This window comes from Choloepus didactylus, chromosome 17, assembly GCF_015220235.1.
Source record: "Choloepus didactylus isolate mChoDid1 chromosome 17, mChoDid1.pri, whole genome shotgun sequence".
In the NCBI taxonomy this organism is placed as follows: domain Eukaryota; kingdom Metazoa; phylum Chordata; class Mammalia; order Pilosa; family Megalonychidae; genus Choloepus; species Choloepus didactylus.
In genome coordinates this window covers 61,067,152-61,087,776 of record NC_051323.1, presented here as the reverse complement: position 1 = coordinate 61,087,776, position 20,625 = coordinate 61,067,152, and the positions used below count along the sequence as shown (strand labels likewise).

Genomic DNA, 20,625 nt, shown 5'->3' with positions numbered 1-20,625 from the left:
GGTGAGAGTATTTTCATGATGGAAATTGGCAAATACTTTAATCAGGGTTTTTTTTTTTTTTTTTTTTTTTTGAGGTTGGGGGTTAGGGGAGGCAGTTTATTAGTACATCAGTGGACCATTTTAATCCTAGGCATGTACTCAAGGCAAGTGAAAGCTTATGCCCTCAAAAAAATTGTACATAGACATTCACAGGAGCTTTATTTATAATAGCCTCAAACTAGGAACAACCCAAATATCAGCAGGTGAATGGATAAACAAATTGTGATATAACCAGGCAATGGAAGTAAATCTTAGTAGATGCACCAGCATAGATGAACTTTAAAATAGACTTCCTGAGTGAAAGAAGCTGGTTAAAAAGAGTACAGACTGTATTCCATTTATATAAAATTCTAGAAAATGCAAACTAATCTATAGTGACAGAAGGCAGGTCCATGGTCACCTGGGAAACAGAGTATGTGGCAGTGAGGGCTGGGAGGTGAAGGGCACAATGAAACTTTGGAAGTGATAGCTACTTTCATTATTTTGATTGCAGTGATGATTTCAACACATATATGCATATATGAATAGATAAAGATAAGCCAAAAGTTATCAAACTATGCTCTCTAAATATGTGCAGTTCATTGTATGTCAATTATACCTCAAAGAAGGTGGAAAAAATAGATCAACATGAGCACCTTCCGACCAGCTATAGAAGTGTTTGGGCTGCTAGCCTAGAAATGGTGAAATTCATGTATAAGACAAAGACTTCAGATAATCCATGAGTTCTGACCTTGCACTGTCTTTACTTTCTCCTGTAGCATTCACACACATCCCTTGTTTCTCAAACTATCCCTGACAGTGAGATGTGCAAAAGAAACACCCAGTAGAAAGCAGCAGAAGAATGTCTAGGAGGAGCCTATGATCCTGGGCCTGGGGGCCATCTGGCCAGCACCCAACCAGGAAGGCAGTTCCTCTACCCTTTCTGGTGCAAAAACACCCCAGCCGGGTACTATGAGGGCCCAGTAGATGATGTAGCATTTGCAGGTCTGCAAGGTCCTGTGGACTCTTTAATATTCTTCTCCAGCATGAGATGGAAGAAACCCTCCACCCTGGCTTTGAAAGCAGTCCAAGCCATGTGGAATCCCACCCGACTACTCACCTTAGAGAAGACAACAGTGGAATGGCTGCCAGTTTCACTGAGGAAATAGAAAAAGAGAGATGCCTCTTGGAGATCATCTTGGGAGCCTTATTTTTTCACCAATATCCCCACACCCCAACCCTGGGAACTCATCTTCCAAGTTCCTTAGATGAAAGTTCAGAGCCAGCTTTCAAGCCTCACCTCCCATGTTCTTTCAAGAGTGCAGTGGCACAGAAACTGTGCTGTTTCTTGCCTCCATGCCTTTGCTCACACCGAGCCTTGGCCTGGCCTGCCCTTTACTTCCCTCCACCCTCATCTAACTCCTCCTACTCAGAGTTTTAGACTCAGAAGTCTAACATGGCAGCTGAGGCCTAAGATCAAGTCAAACTACCTAAGGCCAAGACATTAGAAAAGCAAGCAAACAAACAAAAACAAACCAACAAAAAACTGGATTCTAAGTATTGAAGAGCTGTCACGTCAAACAATCTTGGGCAAAATAATAAGTTTGTTTGGGATGTGTATAGATCTGGGACCGCTAGTTATGGAGGCCTCCCCACATCTGAACAGCACTTACTGATCTCTGAAGAACCGTTTGCTCCCTGAAGCCAGCTCTGCCCCGGGACCAAGGAAGGCTCAGATGCTCCTCCTTGATGCCCTTCTCCCACCCTGTGCATGTAAGTGCTCACACTGATCACATTATACTGAAATTAACTGCTTCTATGTCAGACTGTGAGCTTCTGGAAGGCAGGGGCTGCGACGGCTCTGTCTTTTTATCTCTAATGTCTGGCATAGGGCTTCTCCTGACCGGTTAGGAGGGAGAGTGGGAAGGAAGTGGGGTGGGGGATGGCCTCCATACAGAGAACTCTCTGTTCTCCTGCTCCTCTTTCTCTCTTCTGCATTGGCAACAGAGACCCTGCCCACCCCCATTTCCAACTTGGCCCTCCTTGCCTCGCCTGGCCCCAGAGTGGGAGAAGCCGTGTGCCCCTACAAAAAGAGGTGCTTCCTGGAGAAGACCCTGAGGATGAGTTCTGACGTCTGGTGGGCCTCAGAAGTGCAGAGCATGATGATGTACATCCCTGTCTCCAGCCACAGCTCCTGACTCACTTCTTTCTCAGTGCAAAATGCCTCAGGCGGACTCAGGAGAGCATTTTCCCAGATGAACTTGAAGGGCAGTCTCCTCGGGCCATCATGTACTGTAGGGGGAGGACAGAAGGGAACCAGTCGAGGTGATCACCCGGGGCTGTGGCCAGGAGCCAGGACAGAGGTAGCTCCTGATCAGCCAAAGCCAACTTGCATCAATGGAGGAGGCAAAAACCGGAACATGTGAGGAGTGGGCACTTCAGCTGGAACCCTACCAGGGGCTGAATAAACACATCAATTGATTTGATATTACATTAAAAACACCATCATGCAAAATGATGTGAGAAATGTCACTGAGCCTGTGATTTCCATTCTATAGTTGAGACGTCTGATGCTCTGGTAAGCTAGGTCTCATGCCCAGTGAAAGAGTCCCGGAGTTCAGCCCCTGTTCTTTACCCTTCCTGATGCTGCCTCCGTGGATGAGATTCAATTTCAAGGTTGATTATAATATGACTTATGATCACAGATACAAACAGAACACCAACTAGCTTCCCAACCACATCCTGACAGCTACATCCAGATACACCGGATGCTCCACATCAACACAATGAACAGCCTCAGAGAGGGAAAGAGAACTGGACGAGAGCTCAGAACAGAGTCAGAGCTCGGATTCTGGCATTGCCCGGCATTGTGGGATGCGTGTTGTCTTCTCTAATTTTCTGTCTTTCTCATTCTTTCTTCCCTTTTGTCCCCTGCTCTCTCTGTCTCTCTCTCTTGCTCCCTCCCCACTTTGCCCTTACTCCGGGCTAAGAGGAATATGAGGCCCACAAAAGGACATTCTCTCTGGTTTATATACCACCGCTGGCAAAGACATTACCCATCACTAAAGACATGTTTAGCAGGTTCCACTCAGGGCTGGGGAAACAGTCTCAGACAATGAGACCAGAGGGTCATCCAGTTGCCCTTTCTGTGTTGGCTGCTAGGAATCTCAGAGTTAAATTTTATAATCAGTAGATTCCCTAGGTTAACTTTTCTGTGTAGCATCAACTGCTACCTACCTATCCTACATCTATTTATTCCTTTTCTCCTGCCTTTTTAATTTTGGAACTGGTTTATAGTTTTTCTCTGTTTATACTTTTAATTGTAGGCTGACCCAAATTCTATTGAGAAGTAGGCATGACATAAATAACATTTTCTTTTTAAATTAAGCAGCAGCTTTGGAAGCACTCAGTGTTCCTATGAGAGTAAAACAAAACACAATACAACAAAACAAAACCCAGGACACAAAGCAAAATCGTTTCTTTATAAAAATCATTTCGCTTGGCTCAATCCAACACAAGAAAACAAAATTTTTCACTCCTGTGTTTTCTTTTTTTTTTTTTTCTTGGAGATAAAATAATAGCTGGCACCCTTCTGTGGTTGGGAGACCTTGTGCCATCTTAACTGGTCCCCCAGGCGGCCACTGCAGCTGACACACAGAGTTGTTCTTGTCCCTCTGCCTGTGTTCCTATTTCCCAAGGCCTTGTCTCTCGTCCCCAAGGAGGTGGGCTGCCTGATTTTTTGATGTGCCATGAGTTACAGCCTCTATTTTCTGGGCTTCAGAACTCAGGCCAAGTTGTGATTTATCATCTTCTGTAGGCTGTGACAGTCTTCAATGTTAGCTCTGGGTGTTTATATATTCCAGGGATGTGATATATTCTAGCATGCATTGATTCTAAGCTAGGCTCACAGACCTCCCTTTAGATGCACAAGGGTTTCTTGGGGTCCTTGGGTGACAAAGAATAGCAGCTGCTCTTTGCAGCTGGCCTGACCGTCAGGCATTCTCACCGCTCCTCACAGAAGAAGGAGCTTCTTCCATTGAACTGAGCCTCATAGTGGCTTAGCCATTGCAATGTCACCCCAAGCCAAGGCCAGAGGTGAAGGGTGGGACTCACCTGCTCCTCTGAAAACATGGAAAGAGAGACCTCATTAGGCAGGGAGTCTGGCTTTTCCACAAGCCCAAACCCTAATGGAGCCTAATAAATAAGACTCCACCCAGGGGCACCCTCCCCCCAACAAGACCTGCTGCCCTGTCAATGCCATTTTGATCCAGTATCAGGAATTCTGAGGAAGGGCGAGGGAAGGCACCTTTGGTGTCTTGGCAGAGGCAAAGGAGACTGACGTTGACTAAGTGCCAACTGTGCACTGCCACATGGTCTTCCGCTATTCCACCCTTTGCATAAATATCATTGTCCCCATTTTACAGAGGGAAAAACTGGTGCTCGAGTGAGGGGGAGGGACTTTCTAGATCACATATTCCCAGAGAACAGAGCCAGGATTGGAAGCCAGGTCTGCAGACAGAGGTGGATGGTAATGAGGATAGCGAAGAGGGAGAAATGATAAACTGTTGGAGACCCCTCCCTGGCCCCCACAGGGCCCGAGCGGCCACCGACCCTAAAGAAGCCAATGGTGAGGTGAGGCTTCCGATGGTGGCGGTGGGGCCTGGGCTTCTGGAGCACGGACACCGGTGTGCTGCAGGTCTTCAGGGACCCCCTGGTCTCCTCAGGCCTCCAAGGGGACAGCAGGAACCGCAGTTTCTTCCAAAATGTGTCTGGGGCAGAACTGAGCGAGTTGAGATCAGGTCCACGGCTCCCCTCGCTTCCCTGTCTGAGGCCTCTTCCCGGCCAGGCCACCAAACCCCTGAGACTAGCCGCGTCTGAGGATGCCTGTGCAGGACCCACACCCGAGACCCCTCGGGATGGAGCTGGGTCTCTTCAGGGTCGGCTGCATCTCCCACCGGCCACCCCAGGACCCTGACCCCTGACCCCGTGCTCCTCCACCGTGGCCCATGGTCCTGCGTGGTGCTCGGCGTGGAGCGAGGGCCCAGGAAGCGTTTGCTGAAGGAGGGGCTCCACTAACCAACGGGGGAGAAAGGCCGTGATCCCAGGGCATTTGCATTCCAGCAGGGGCTTTGTGTTCTCAAAGCAGCTTTGGGTTTTGGAAGAAATACTGTTTTCGGGATAGGGGTTAGGGGGTGGGGGAAGCCAGAGCTGAAGCAGTCCTGGCCCCCATAGGCCCTTTCTTCCAAAGGAATCACTGAGTCTCCACTATGGAGGCAGGGAGACCATCACCAAACCTTGCCATTTTGAGATGAGACGTGCTGTCTCTTGTAACTCAGGCGTGTTGTTTCTTGTCTCTTGTCTCCCTGCCAAGCACCAGGTGAGGAGGAACTGACATATGACGGAAGGACTACTTCCACCCTGCCTGTAAGGGGTGGTTACTTCAGCATATCAGTGGTCTTGTCCTAAAGCCAAAGCAAGAGTTAACCCGCCCCTTTTGCTATGTTTGCACGCCTGGGGGCAAGCCTCTGCTAGCCCAAAGGGTCCTTTGTGCTGATTAGGAAAAGGTACCAGACGGGCTAACAGCTTGACTGGGGGGACAAGGCTTTGTGCAAACCAGGAAGAAGGTGCTCCATCTCCCCAGGAGACACATCCCAGGGCCAGGGCACACAGCTTAGCCGGCACAGCCCTCTCACCCCTCAGCCAGATGTCCCGGGCTGGATGCAAACTGCACAGTCACACGTTGTGGCTCTGCCTGAATCCCTGTCCTTGCTGGGAAAACCTGCCACTTGAGACCCAGAGGCCCTGGCTCCTGGGTAACCACTCACCTTGGGACGACTTCACCTGGCCACCAGCTGCGCTCCCGTTCTCCCGCCCATCTCCCCTCCTGCATGGTGAACAGCCACTTGGCGCCAACCACCTGACTCAGTAGTCCCGGATTCAGTTTGCAGATGATCAGAAGCATGAAAATGTGCTTTAAAATCCTGCAGTGTCTTCCCATGGAGAGGAAGAGGGACCCATGCAAAGAGACGAATGAGATGAAGCCTGGTCACCAGGACCAAAGGGGAACGTAAAGTTAGTCCAACCCCACATCCCAAAGTAGTTTGGGTGGAGATTAAAAATATATATTCGCCTCCCCCACCGAAGAGCTGGGGGAGGATGCAGAGGTGTTGGACTCCCTCATCTGGATTGTTGCTGATGTTCTCACAAACATTGGGGACTGATGGCTTGACATGCTGAGCCCTCTGTCTTGGGGCTGGCCCCTATGAAGCTTGTTACTGCAAAGGAGAGGCTAAACCTGCTTATAATTAGGCCTGAGAGTCTCCCCCTGAGTGCCTCTTTGTTGCTCAGATGTGGCCCTCTCTGTCTAACTAAGCCAACTTGGCAGGTGATCCCACTGTCCTCCCCCCTACATGGGACCTGACTCCCAGGGGTGTAAATCTCCCTGGCAATGCAGGATATGACTCCCAGGGATGAATCTGGACCTGACATCGTGGGATTGAAAACATCTTCTTGACCAAAAGGGGTATGCGAGATGAAACGAAGTGAAGCTTCGGTGGCTGAGAGATTTCAAATGGAGCTGGGAGGTCACTCTGGAGGTCATTCTTACGCACTAAATAGATAAAATTTTTTAGGTTTTAAGGTATTGGAATAGCTAGAAGTAAATACCTGAAACTATCAAACTCCAACCCAGTAGCCTTGACTCTTGAAAACTTATAACAATGTAACTTACAAGGGGTGACCGCGTGATTGTGAGAACCCTGTGGATCACACTCCCTTTATCCAGTGTATGGATGGATGAGTAGAAAAATGGGGACAAAACCTAGATGAAAAATAGGATGGGTTGGAGGATGATTTGGGTGTTCTTTTTTACTTTTATTTTTCTTTCTGGTGTAAGGAAAATATTTAAAAATAGATTGGGTATTATTCTTGTTATTTGTGTGTGTGTGGTAATGAAGGTGTCAGGGATTGATTTGGGTGATGAATGCACAACTATGTAATGGTACTGTGAACAATCGAATGTACAATTTGTTTTTTATGACTGCATGGTATGTGAATATATCTCAATAAAATGAATATAAAAACAAAGAAACAAACAAAAAAATAGATTGGGGTGATGAGTGCACAACTATATGATGATACTGTGAACAGCTGATTGTACACTATGGATGATTGTATGCTATGTGAATATATCTCAATAAAACTGAATTTAATTTAAGAAAAAAAAGTAAGTGTAACCCAACTCTCTCCCAAACTAAGGCCCTCATCCTGCAAGCTCACATGCAGAACTGAGCTGGCCTTGGAAACGGGAGAGAGCAGATAGACCCGAGGGAGGGTCCATCATGGGGAGGCGGAGCTACCGAGAAACCCCACCCAATGGGGGAGCTGCTTCTTACAAGGGCGGCTGGAGGGAAATGTTCCTGTTTTGTGGATCCCAGTGGTAAGAGCTGAATTGAGGCATTTATTACTAGTCAATTAATTTATAAACATTCAACAAGAATTGCACAAATCAGTGCTCAATCATTAATTGATAAAAATCTTAGCCCCCACTTGCTAACTCTGTGACCTGAGTGTGTTATTTAAAGCATCTGATGCTCAGTTTTCTCATCTGTAAAATGGAAATAATAGCATCTGCAGGGCTCTTGAGTTCCGTGAAAGACCTTCCAAAGAGACAGGGCACAGCAGTCCATACTGGACGACTAATGGGAAAACAGGGGTCCATGGGGATGGTGGTTGAAGAAAATGTTAAAGGACGAAACTCAAAGGTAAAGGGGAACAGACGAGTCTCATGTCAGACACCTACAAGCAGAATCAGCTCAGGAGTCTCGGTGGCCTTTCATAAAAAGGGGTGAGTGGTTTTAGGGTGGGTGGGTGTACTGCTACTTTGCTCTGGAGGGTCACAAGTCAGGGGTTTTATAGGCTGGCAAAAGGTTATTTCTTCATCTCCTTTGTAGGACAATCCTTGGGATTAAATGCATTGAGCAAGAGAGCAGGGTGGACGCTAGAGAGGAAGAGGAGGCCACCCCAAGCCCTGCTCTGAGTGTCTGTGGACCCCAAGTCAGCCCTCTCTGCACTCATCACAAGGCTGTGACGGTTTGTTTCGGGGGCTATTTCCCCTGCTGGACTGTGAGGTCCTAAAGAGCAGAGACTGTGTCTGATTGATCTCTGTGCATGAGGTGCCTGGCATTCAAGAGGCATTAGATGTTTACTGGATGGACATTGAAAGGCAAGCCTGGGCATTTGTTCCTAATTCCCATGTCAAATACCAGAATTCTCCACCATCCTCTTTCCCCAGCAGTGGAATCTTCTCCTTGGGGCTCAGCTGCCCCCATGGACTTGACCTGAAAACAGAAAGATGTTTTCATGGGGGAGTGAAAGCATTGTGGGTGACATGTTAGGAATTCTTTAGTAAATGCTCTATAGTGCCACTATTTGTCATAATTTTCATGCTGCTTTGCAGACAACAAAATCTCATAGCCCATATTATGAAAGCAATGTGTGACATTAATTGAGCACTTATTATAGGCCAAGTACTGGGCAAAGCTCTTGGCATACTTTGTTTCATTGAAGATTAGCAACAACCATGCGAGGTAGGGATTCTTACCCCCATTTTAGAGATTAGGAAACTTCTATTAAGAGAGATTAAGTCACTTGCTTAAAGCTACAAAACTATTAAATGTCAAAGCTGGCATTTGGGCTTACAGTGGTACTGCTTGTTTTCAAAGCCCATCATTTTGGACTTCCACTTCTGGCCATGAGGGAGTAAGACTATCCTGTGTTAGCCTCCCACCATAAACAACTAAAAATTGGATAAAACATAAGAAACAACTATTTCAGACAGCAGGCACCATAGGACTGTGATCCTAAGAGAAAGGACTCAAATGAGGTGAACCCTAACATCACCTAGGCTTTCCGCCTAGCTTTCTTACTGAGCTGAGGAGACACAGTCTGATGTTTACAGATACCAAAGAAGCTAGAATTTGCTGGACAAAGTATCTGAGAGGAGGGGGCTGCACAAAGAAAGAACCCCAGAAATCTGCATATGGATTCCCTTGAGTCTCTGGCTGAAATAAAATCTGTACATAGGTAAAACGAAACTCCACAAGGTTGTATAAGAATAACTTCCTTGGAAAGAACAATTACCTGGGAACGGTAAGCAGAACAATTTCTGTAGCTCACAGAAGATTGGAAATAATTTGAATAGCCACCATCCAAAGTTGAGAGACTTCACTGAATTCATGAGATCTTCAGGAGAGATCCCAGAGTGTCCACACCTTGGTAACGGGGCTAAATTGGTCCTAGAATGAAGGTTTTTCTAGACCTGCCCTAAAAGCACTTAAAAGCAAAACTTCAAAGGATCAAAATAATTCTCAAGCAACTTAACTGCCTACCGGAAGAAGTCCAACACTCTTTAAAGGATTACAACAAAATTCAGCACCAGGCAACTTAAATTTGCCATGTCCAGCATCCCGTAAAATTTACCAGATATATGAAGGAGGAAAATGTGATCCATGACCAGGAAACAAGAACAGACTTAGAAATGACAACAATGAAAGAATTAGCAGATAAGGACATTAGAACAACTATTATAAATATATTCCATATTCTCATTGATGAACAAAATAAAAAGAGAAATGTAACACAGAAACACACTCAAATTGAGTTTCTAGAACCAAAAAATACCATATCTGAAGTGAAAAATACACTGAATGGGATTAATAGCAGATTCAACACTGAAGAATAAAAAGCCATTTTATTTAATCCTCACCATACCTCTAGCTCAGAGAAATTAAGAAGCTTGCCCAAGATCAGACAGGTAGGAAGTAACAAAGCTGTAATTTAACCCATCATCCATCTCTAATGCTAGTACTTCTGGTATGAACAAACCAACAACAATGTGACATTATATCTCTATAGCAATTTAAAGTTTCTGTTTCTTTGGATGCCATTTTTGCACCTAGACACGGTTCCTATGACAGCTCTCTTCTATTTACTGATAACGTGACAAATATAAAACAGCACGTGTTGTCAGGAGTAAAATTCAGCTGATTTTACTGAGTCTTACTATTTTCCTTTATAAAAATGATTAAGTTACAATGTATTTATGGGCATGTTTATATATGTAAAAAGTTATACAGGGTTACATGTTATAAATCTCTATCACAAGAGGGGAAGTGACTGCATCACCAGCTCTCTGTTTGCCTGCACCCTCTAACCAGTTGGAAACTTGAAAAGTCCACATCCCTTCAGCAGAAACGACCAAGCTAAGTAGGAGAATCTAATCAGAAAACTCAGAGGTAATTAAAGGGAATGAGGGTGTAGGAGACAATCTAGATTTGTCTGCCTTTGACTCAACAACCACAATAATGCACTTACCGTGTCTGGGAAAGAGCACTGGGCACGGACACCAAAGGCCTCGCTTTGAGTCATGTTGTGTGACTTTGGGTGATTCACATAACCTAAGCATCAGTTCTTCGTCAACAGACTAGGACTTAAGCTACCCAATTTATAATAGCATTATTTGAAGGTTTAAATGAGATAATAACAATCAAAGGGCTTAGCATAGTGCTAAGTGCAAACCCTAAATTAATATTAGTTTTAACTATCGTGATGAATGAGAAGGCAGTCTGTATACCATAAAGCATCTTATAAAAGTGACGGACTGATGCTCACGGTTTGAAAGCTGTCCTCTCGAGCCTGGGTGCCAGGGAAGAACACATTTGATTCTGTCTGTAGTTGGCACCTGTCTGCCAGCCTTCACCTGCCCCTTTCTCGCCCCTCCCAGCCAGTCCCAGAAGTTCACCTGTCGCTCCAGTCTCCTTTCCACTCCACCCTCCCCCAGGTTCCCACAGCTTGACTAGGTATCTGTGTCCCTATTTGCACATCACCTGCACAAAATAAGGAGTTTAAATGGCTGGGTGGAGTGCCGTTCCAAGCGTTCCGGATATCTGAGTGAGACTCGCCCTACAGTGAAGTCTTGAAACAGAAAACCAAAGGCCCTGGGAGAGTTGGTAGAAGAGAAAGCGGTTCTGCTACATACTAGGGCCCGTTACTCAATCTCTCTGCACCTTAGTTTCCTGATCTTAGAATGGGGTGAATAGTCTTACTCATAGTGCTAAAATGAGGAGTGAGTTGACATTTGTTAATTATTTAGAATAATATAGTGCTATATAAATTTTGTTACATAAATATGAAAATAAATAAAAAATTCTTGCAAACAAACAAATGAGCTTGTTGAAGATCTGAGAGGAAGAAGAAGTTGAAGAAATTGGCAGAGGAGTTTAAGGGAGTTGGAGGACTTTGGGAGAATCAGGTACTATAAAGAATATCAGGTGTTTTTTGAGACAGAAGCTTCCAGTTTCTGATCTCTGTGACTTTTCCACGGCACTCCCTTCAGGAATCCCTTCTTCCCTCGCACAAATCTACCCATCTTTCAGGGGCCAACTCAAACATTCCTTCCTTTATATGGTCTTCCTTGATTTCCTCCAACCTGGCAAGGCAGACATCCTCTCTCCCACCTCTGACTCCTGCAGCCCTTTGTCTGTGCTGCTCTCTGTTCCTGGTTTGCTCTCTCATCACTTTCTACTGGGGTTTGTCTCCACCTTTGACTGTAAGCTCTTTGTCAGCAGGCCCCTGTGATTCTTCCCCTCAATGCCTGGGAGAACTCAAAAGATGAAGAGCAATTGGGAGATTCTGGGAGGCAGTGGAAAGGGAGCATCTGAGAAAGAAGCAGGACTTTGGGGAAGAGGAACCAGATATATGGGCTGTCGCTGGGTTGTGAGGCACAGGGCTCCATGGCCAATCGGCGAGAGCTGCCCCAGGGGAGGGAGGTGGGGATGGTGCCTTGGAGGCAGCAAAGGCTGGGCCTATGCCCATCCCCTCGCCCCAGGAAACAGAGTGGCACCGGGAGCCCACCATCTGCTTTGGCAAGTCCTGGAGGACTCACCAGGTACTTTACTGCCCAGACTGGACACAGATATTAACACTCACCAAGATTAGCCGTGGCCTTGGCAGGAGTTCTCAGAGAGCAGGAGGCGGCCAAGAGGGAACCAGAGGGTCCTAGTTCAACCCACCTTCCTGATTCCTGTGAGCACACAGGCTTGGCCATCCACCAGCCCATTCTCCAGCACCTGCCCCTTCCACAGAGACAACAGGGAGGCCCCAGTCAGTCCTTGGGGGTTCTGCTGTAGGTGGCTTGAGTTAGGATGTCCCAGACTCTGCCAGGAGCTTCTGCCAGGTTGATGGTCACCGTCACCCCTCTAGTGAAGTCCACAAGGGCTTCATACACCTGTCAAAACTGCAAATCTTCATAAGAGCCAGCAAGCCTGACCGAGGAAAGAATACATGTGGGAGAAGAAGGGATGGGGCTTTTCCATCATAGCCTGGGATGGTCCAAATGAGTCTCATGAAGCCCCTGCTCTGCTATTCTCTGGGCATGTATCTACTACTTTTTCTTGTTATCCCAAAGACAGAGAAATGTAAACTCCTACCCCTTTTCAACAAGTCCATGCATTAAGGAAAAGCAAAATTTCTGAAAACTTGTTCAGATGGGGTAAGAGACCCTGGGTATGTCCTTTCTACATTGACTAAGATGTGCCTCAGTGTCTTAGTTCATGAAAGTCACCTGCCTCCACCCCCTTCTCTTGACATTAATAAAAGAAGAGAAGAGGTGGGGAGAGATTTCCGGTAGTTGTCTTACTTGGCATGGGCCTGTTCCAGGAGTGCCCCCCAAACAAGTTCTTGTAGTCAGAGGAGACAAAGACCAGCTGGCCAGCCTCATTCCCAGGCAGAGGGTCACCTCTCACCACGGGAACCCAGTTCCCCAAGTTCAGGAACTGGGAGACAAGAGTAGTGGCTGGTGGGTGAGGACAGCTGTGGAAAACTACCAGCCCAGGAAGCACACACGTGGCTCCTGTGAGAACCCCCATTCCCGTGGGTCCTTCCTGGCTGGGTGTATTAGTTAAGGTTCTCTAGGGAAACAGAATCAATGAGAGATGTCTATGACTATAAAATTTATAAAAGTGACTCAGCAACTGTGGGTATGCATGAGTCCAAATTCTGTAGAGCAGTCAGCAAACTGTCAACTCCAAAGATTTCCGACAAACTCCTCAGGAAACGAACCGGTAACTTTGACGAACTCCTCAGGAAACTCTTTGCTGGGCAGCCAAAGAAGAAGTGAAGGTCCTCTATCCGTCTTGCTTACAAGTCTTCAGCTGATTAATTGGATTAAATCCAGCCAATTGCATTCTCTCATTGTGGAAGGCACGCCCTTTCGTGAGTCATCAGTCACAGCTGCAGCCGATTGACTGATGATTTAATAAACCAGCCTGTTGGTTTATTAACCAGCCTCAAACGTCCTCACAGCAATTGTTAGGCCAGTGTTTGCTTGACCAGACAGCTGGGTACTATCACCTGGCCAAGTTGACACATGAAGCTAACCATCACACTGGGGCACCAGGATGAGACGCACCAGAATTGGAAGATGCCAGCACACTCCTCAGTGACACTCTTATTCAGGCGCAGGATGTCCTGGCACAAGTCAGAGCTTGCAAAGCAGCCAGGAACCAGCAGTCTCCTAGGCCGGCCAGCACACAATTCTGTCCCACAAGTGTCTGCAGGAATCTACTGAGGACACATTCCATGCAAGAAAATACCTGAGTCTCAATTGCTACTTTCTCTAGACTTGTGGCCTAACTAAGAGGAAGAGGATCAGATACTGGGGAGAAATATGGTGAGGGAGCGAAGTTGGGAGTGGGGAGCATTGGCTGGAATCCAGACTTGACACCAGGAATTGAGCCATCTTCGTGGACAAGCTTGCAACTTCCTGAAAATCCCGTATTTGAAAACTTGGACCCAAATACACTCGAGCTTTTCTAAGCCTGCCTCTGTAACTCTGTCTGCTCCTCTGGGAAAACTTCACCCATTCTGGGCTCCACTTCCCAAATGTGAAATAGGTATTGCTATACTTGTGCCTTCTTAGATGGACAAGGGTTGTTTAGTGTTACTCTATAAAGAACGTTGGGGTGTGGATAGGCCTGCTTGACCCTGTCCTGGGGAGTCTAGTCACTGGTTTCCCATGAAGGGCCTCATTGTAGGGTGAGCACATTATCCCAAAACAAAATTTGGACCTAGGAACTGACACCTAGGGTTAGCAGGAGCTTAGACAAGGTGGCTTTCCCATGGATGCCCAGAGGACCAGTTATAAATTTCCCAGCAGACAGCGGAGTGTGTCAAGGAGGAGCTTGGGCTTTCCTGCTGAGTAAGTTTATGGCCCACCTGTCTTTCCCCTGTTGGGGTCTCTCAAGTCCCCTCTTGGCCTGGCCAGGCTTGCAGACAGCAGGTGTATGTCTCCAGGGGGTGCCCAGACTCACCTGCTGCTCCTAGGCACAGAGCCAGCCTTTAGGCTCAGGGTTGCTGGGCAGCTCCTGGAGGCAGACAGGGTTGCCACTCTGGTGGAGAGCCAAGATGCTACTGGAGCTACAGCCACCATATTTTCCCACACTCCAAAATGACTCCTAATTTCCTAATTACCTAGTGTATATTCTTAGATACAGAATATATGGGAAATCAGGGCTGTCCTAGAAAAAAATGGGATATAGATTCTTCACATTTTATCTATTCAGTTCTCTCGTTTGTTCTTACAGCTCTTGTAAGTCAGAGGCCTAGAGAACTCCATGTAGGTATTGAGAAATAGCAGTTGTACCAAAAATGCCTTTTCTTGGCATTTCTGTTAAAAAGAGAAGTGCCTCTTATTGAGAGTATTCCCACTTTTCCTAGAGATTTTCTCTTCTCTGTATTCTCTTCCTAATTCTTGTACACAGTCCCTCTTGCCCCCATTTTAATGGCCTCTTTGGCTTCCCATGCTGAGATGTGAGCTGGGGTGGGGGCTGTGAGTGGAGGGCTGGTCTCTGTTGCAGGACAAGCACCAAATCCTTCTGTCCTTACACAGGCAGCTCCCCAGGGGTCAGGTGTGTGCTGGAGTGTCCATGTGAGCAGTTCCTGAGACTTCCTGGGAGAAGAAGTGGGATCTCGGGTGCCATCCGGCTTTAGGAGGACTCTTGGAGGCTTTACCCCTAGGAGGGCCTTAATAAATCCAAGGCTGCAGGTGTTGATATTATTGGCTGGGAGGGAAACAGAGAAGAGAAGAATTTCTAACCCAGGCTGACGTTCCTTTGTTCACTAGTCATGTTCCTGAAATCTTGAGTGTAAGTCAAATTTGGGGGAAATGAATTTCATTTGAAAGCATTAAGCAATTGCTTTTTAAAACCTTTTGTAAAGAGGAGAATATATTCATGTGGTGATTAATAGCTTCTAATTTACATGCTTTAGGAGCTCTGGTTTGGGGCATTGGACATATGCTAAATGTGTCTCTCCAGCAGATGGTATCAGCGGTGACTCAGGAAGCCTGGCCATCTCAGAGAAAGCTGAACAGCACCCTGATATATTTTTGGCTGCAGCTTCTCTGCACATTTATGAGGGTGATCTGCATCATAGACTAGCCCCAGCGTCACCCCAGGTTTCCCCATCTAAAAAATGGCAATGTGGGAAACTTACCCAGTTTCCTTCTCATGAGGATCAGTGACAGTAAGACCTGGGAGATGAAAGCCCTGAGCCCTCAGAAGGAGGGTCTGGAGGGACACATGTTGTGTGTGTTGTCCAGGAGCCCCCTCCCCAGCCCCTTACTGGAGGCCTCTTCCGCTGCAGGCCAGGGACCCCTGCCCATGGGGCTCAGGGTGGCTGGGAAGCTGCTGTCTTTGAAGAGGAGCTCCCCATTGAGTCCTTACACCCCTGCTTCCCTCTCCCTCTGGAAGACGGCCATGAAGACATAGCAGGGTCTCTGCTGCTGCTGAAATGGAGAGCAGTTTACTCACTTCCTGTTTCTGCTTGGCCTTTCTCTCACAGGGAGGAGGAAGATGAGAGAATGTGAGAGGGAGAAATGAGCCTGTGAGAGACTGAAGCACCTGGTTCATTTCCTAATCAGGAACGTGCGGGTCCTTGAGCATTAGCTCAAGTACTCGGGTTCCTGGTGGAAGTACCTTCCCCACAGGCTCCTGCCACCAAGGCCTGTGCACAAGGAGCGGTCTCCCCAGCCACAGGCTTGGCCTGGGCCTCTGCTCCGATGTTGTAGAGGCCCCTTCTGCTCAGGGAAGGGGAGGAAAGGAGAGAAGCAGGAAGCTGAAGCCCAGGGCACTGGGTTCGAGGGTCTGTGGGCCTGGCAAGGTGGTGGCAGCAGTGGCTGCCTCGTTCTGTCCTCCCCCCAGGGGCCTCACCCACTTCTGCCCTCTGAGCTTCACACACATGCTGTTCCTCCCTCCCCAGTGTCCCCCTCATGCCTCCCTGCAAAACCAAAACTAGCTCCTTCCTTAAGGATGATTTTGGCTATGTAAAAAGAAAAAAAAAAAAATCACACACACACAAACACACACACATACATCGTGACAAACACTGATAGTTGCCTAATACCTACCCAAAACTCATTCTCTGCTTTTGTTATTAACAGAATCCCAGTTTTGATCATCCAGCTACAAAACCCATTTTCCCAGGGCTTCTTGCAGGACAGGTTGGCCACATCATGTAGTTCTGGCCAATGAAATGAAGGCAGAAATCTACTGGAAGGGGGCTTTGGGAAAAGGTGTGCTTTTCCTAATAAAAGGAACAGGCTCTGCTGGCACTGCTTTTGACCTGTTCCCTTTTCCCTTCCTGGAAAGTAGGCGTGATGTCTGGAGATGAAGCAGCTACTTTGGGACCATTAGGACAAAAACCACAGGGGAGAAGGAGCCTAGGTCTTGACGACTGTCTTGAACAAATGCACCAGCCTTGGGCTGTATACCTTCAGACTCCTTATTACATGAGAAGAACAAACCATTTGCTTATTAAACTGCCATAGTCAGGATTCTATTACATACAGCCATAGCACTCTCAATTGATACACAATGTCATGTAAAACTTTACCTACATTTTTAGGGGGCCAATGGATCCTCCTTCTGAAGCCCACCCATGAATTTCTAATTAAGGGCTCTGAAAAACAACTGGGCCCCACCAACCCCAATATTCCAACATACTCTTAGGTCTCCTGCGTCTGCATTTGTGCAGCGTAAGATTTAATTCAATAATTTTTCTACCACTGTTATTTGCAGTATTATACTCTTAGCATCAGAAAATGTCAGAGTTGGAAATCATGTAGTTCAGTATTTTTCAAAATTATTTGAATCATGAGATTCTTTCTTCAAATGAAATCTTACAGAAACTCAAAGGTGGAGACTTGAGTCCCCAGGTTGCATCTTCGCAAGGTTTCTCATTGTGTGGTTTGAAAACTGCTGGTCTTGTCTAGCCTCCTCATTTTTCAGGTGTTAACACAGAAACCCATTCATTTGCTCCCTCGCTGAACACTGTGTTAGGAACTTGCCCTCTGAGCTAGACACTGTTCCCTGGAGCTGGACCCTGACTCTGTGGCTCTTGCAGTCTAGTGGGGGGTGGGAAGGTCAAGTGACCTTCCCAGGGCATCACAGGGAAGTTGAAGCAGAGCTAGATCCAGAACCCAGGGCCCCGGCTGCCCCTCCCTGAGTGCCACACCCCGAGGCCCTTGGGGTCTTTTGTTTTTGTGACTCCCCGGTACACCCAGCACAGTGCTTGGGGCAGGATGAATACACCCTCAAGGCAGTCCGCAAACATGTCCATGCTGAGCGTGAGTGCTCCCTCCCAGCCTCAGGCATCACCGGACGGTCCTCTCCATCTGTCAAGAGCTTACCTGTCCTCCATAGCCTGACATGAACCCCTCCCCGGGAGCCCTCCTTGAGCACCTGCCCTTCACTGCATCCCCCTCGTCCTGCTGGCCTGCCGGCCCCCGGTCCGCCCCGCAGTCAAAAAACGCACCTTACTGTCTTCCATTCTCTAATGGTGCTTCTCTAATTATCACCGGGGAAGGACCAGGATTTTTTTTTATTTCCAATTTGCCACAGACTGATACTTCTAAAAAGTTTAATGGAGATGAATTAACAGAAAAGTGAAATTTTAAAAAGATATACAAAAAACAAGCCCCCCCCCCTTTTAATTTTCAGATTCAGCAGAAATAAAATTATTTGGTCTAACTGCTATCCATTTAAACACTTACCCTCAGTTTTGTACTTAGCTCATCAAGAACAGCTAATGACCAGTTCACGGAATGACCCTATCCATGGACATAGGACCCCATTTGGCTTGGAAAGATTCATATGCGGAAGCATCCTCTGCTCTTATAATTTCTTATTTTATTTTATTTTAAATTTTATTGAAATATATATTCACCTATTTGTATGGTATGTGAATATACTTGTTTTTTAACTCCTGTGCTGGTTTAAACCTATTATGTCCCCCCACAAAAACTATATTCTTTTAATCCAATCTTGTGAGTGCAAACTTATTATGGGTGGGATCTTTTGATTAGATTGTTTCCATGGAGATGTGACCCACCCAACCGTGGGTGAGACCTTTAGATTAGATTATTTCCATGGAGGTGTGAACTCACCCATTCAAGGTGGGTCTTAATTAGTTTACTGGAGACGTTAAGAGAGCTCAGGGGCTGACACAAGTCAGATGCTTGGAGATGCAGACAGGAAGACATTTGGAGATGAAGCCCAAAGTTTGCCCCAGAGAAGCTAAGTGAGAACCAACAGATGCTTATGGAGAAGCCACTGGAATCGTAAACTGAAAGCAACACAACCTGGAGCAAAGGACCAGCAGACTCGGCCACGTGCCTCAGAGGTGTTCCAGACACGACTGGCCTTTCGTCAGTGAAGCTTTAGCAAATGGGAACAACTCCTATGGGATAATACTGGTTTACTCTCTTGGTTTAGGCAGCCTGATTCCTGGCTATTCTTAAGAGCACCTCCTGTGGGAAGACCCAGTGCTCTGCTGGCCCCACTGACAGAGCTCCACAAACCGTTACTGAGGTTTTGTGCTTTCACCTGAGTTTTTCTTCCTAATATGGGCTATCAGACAACACTTCGCCCACCCAGCCCCATTTTCCTCCCCACAATTTCTTCTACCACATTTACGTCTGCAAACAAACACGAGGCCACACACAGGCAGGGACTTACTTTCTTGTCCCTTCAAGCCTGAGTAACCATCCCTCACTGCCCAGGATGTGGCTAATGACTGAGGGTCCCTTGGATTCAGAACCTCACCCAGGCTCACGTCCTCCTTACCTAGAAGCAAAATGAAGGAAATAAAAATTTCTACCATTCAGAGACAGCCATAACTAACATTTTGTTACATGCTTTTAAAGATTTATTTGCTGTGCGTAACTATATTTATTATGAAAGTGAGATAATATTATACACACATTGCATTCGGTATCTTTTTTTCACTTGACAACATTTAACAAATGCTTTCCTTTATCTATAAATCAAAGCCATGAGACCATTTTTAATGATCATATAGTATGCCATGACATGGATTAACCAAAGTTGACTTCAAAATATGATACCATTTACAAAAGAAAGAAATATCCTAGGGAGAGATATAACAAAATATGTGCAGATAGTGATACTGTGTGATATAATTACTTTATTTTTAGCTCTGTATTTAAGCACATCTCTATTTTCCTAAGATAAATTAGAAATGGATGAAATTTCTTTAATCTAAAAAAGGGATGTTTGTTAAAACTAGGGCAAATGGCGTACTTTCTGAAGAAATATTAAAATATTTCTTTAAAGTAAACAGAAGATAAGGAATCCTGTAACTACCATTTTTACTCACTTTTAATTATAAATCCTAGCGAGCCAACAAGACGGGAAAAATAAAAAAGAAGCATAAAAATCAGAACACTATTATTTACATGTAGAATATCCAAGAAAATTCCCTCTCCCCCCAAAATTCTATGGGAACTAATAACAGAGTTCAAGAAGGCCAATGAATACAAGGTAAAATACTGTGCAAACACTTAACAGTGTTCTCAGACAATAGCAGCAGCTAATCAGAAAACATAATGCAAAAAAGATTTATTCATAATAGCAAGTAGGTTTCTGGTATGAGCAAGTCAGTGCCATTAATTACGATGCTGGAGTCAGTGACAGGCTTTTGAGCAAAATGATGATTTCTGACACAGTTATCATAGACTCATATGCAATCATCACGGAAGCCACATACAGACCCCAACCCCGAAGTGTTAAACACACACACTGAGACGGCAGGAAGAAAATGTTTCTAAATAATAATATTGGCTATCTCTAGATAATGTGACAACCCATTTTTATCTTTCTTCATTATACTTTCCTTTATAAATCCACGTTTACCATGCATTGCTTTTGTCTCAAGAAAAAATGTTTTTAATAAAAATAAAATATAGAAAAAACAGATTAGTGGTTACTTGGGACAAGAATTGGGAATTGGCTGAGAAGGAGTACAAGGGAGACTCCAGGGTACTGGAAATGTTTCTCTATACTGTTTGTGGCGCTGGTTGCACAGGTGTATACATTTGTCAAAACTTGATGAACTACACACTTAAGATCAGCACCTTTTCTTATACACAATCCTATCTCAGTAAAATTACTTCAAATAAAAAAAAGAAGTAGAAAAACCAACGAATCGGTCTGACTGCTGTCACATGTGGCAGCGTCAAACTAAATGTAT

General features: G+C 45.9%; 1 protein-coding gene across 1 annotated transcript in view; it reads right to left on the bottom strand.

Annotated features, from left to right (window-relative positions):
• Positions 1 to 17,775, bottom strand: part of CAPN14 (calpain 14) — a 34,212-nt gene extending 16,437 nt beyond the window's left edge. Inside the window, 18 exon segments of the mRNA XM_037806628.1 lie at positions 1,139 to 1,175; positions 2,106 to 2,310; positions 4,132 to 4,139; positions 4,592 to 4,787; positions 5,844 to 5,889; positions 5,891 to 5,983; positions 5,985 to 6,060; positions 8,283 to 8,357; positions 10,820 to 10,865; positions 10,868 to 10,904; positions 12,090 to 12,191; positions 12,194 to 12,341; positions 12,716 to 12,749; positions 12,752 to 12,851; positions 13,483 to 13,556; positions 13,559 to 13,591; positions 16,053 to 16,153; positions 17,765 to 17,775. Of these exon segments, the coding sequence (XP_037662556.1) occupies positions 1,139 to 1,175; positions 2,106 to 2,310; positions 4,132 to 4,139; positions 4,592 to 4,787; positions 5,844 to 5,889; positions 5,891 to 5,983; positions 5,985 to 6,060; positions 8,283 to 8,357; positions 10,820 to 10,865; positions 10,868 to 10,904; positions 12,090 to 12,191; positions 12,194 to 12,341; positions 12,716 to 12,749; positions 12,752 to 12,851; positions 13,483 to 13,556; positions 13,559 to 13,591; positions 16,053 to 16,153; positions 17,765 to 17,775 (1,422 nt within the window).
• Between the last annotated feature and the right edge of the window lie 2,850 nt (positions 17,776 to 20,625).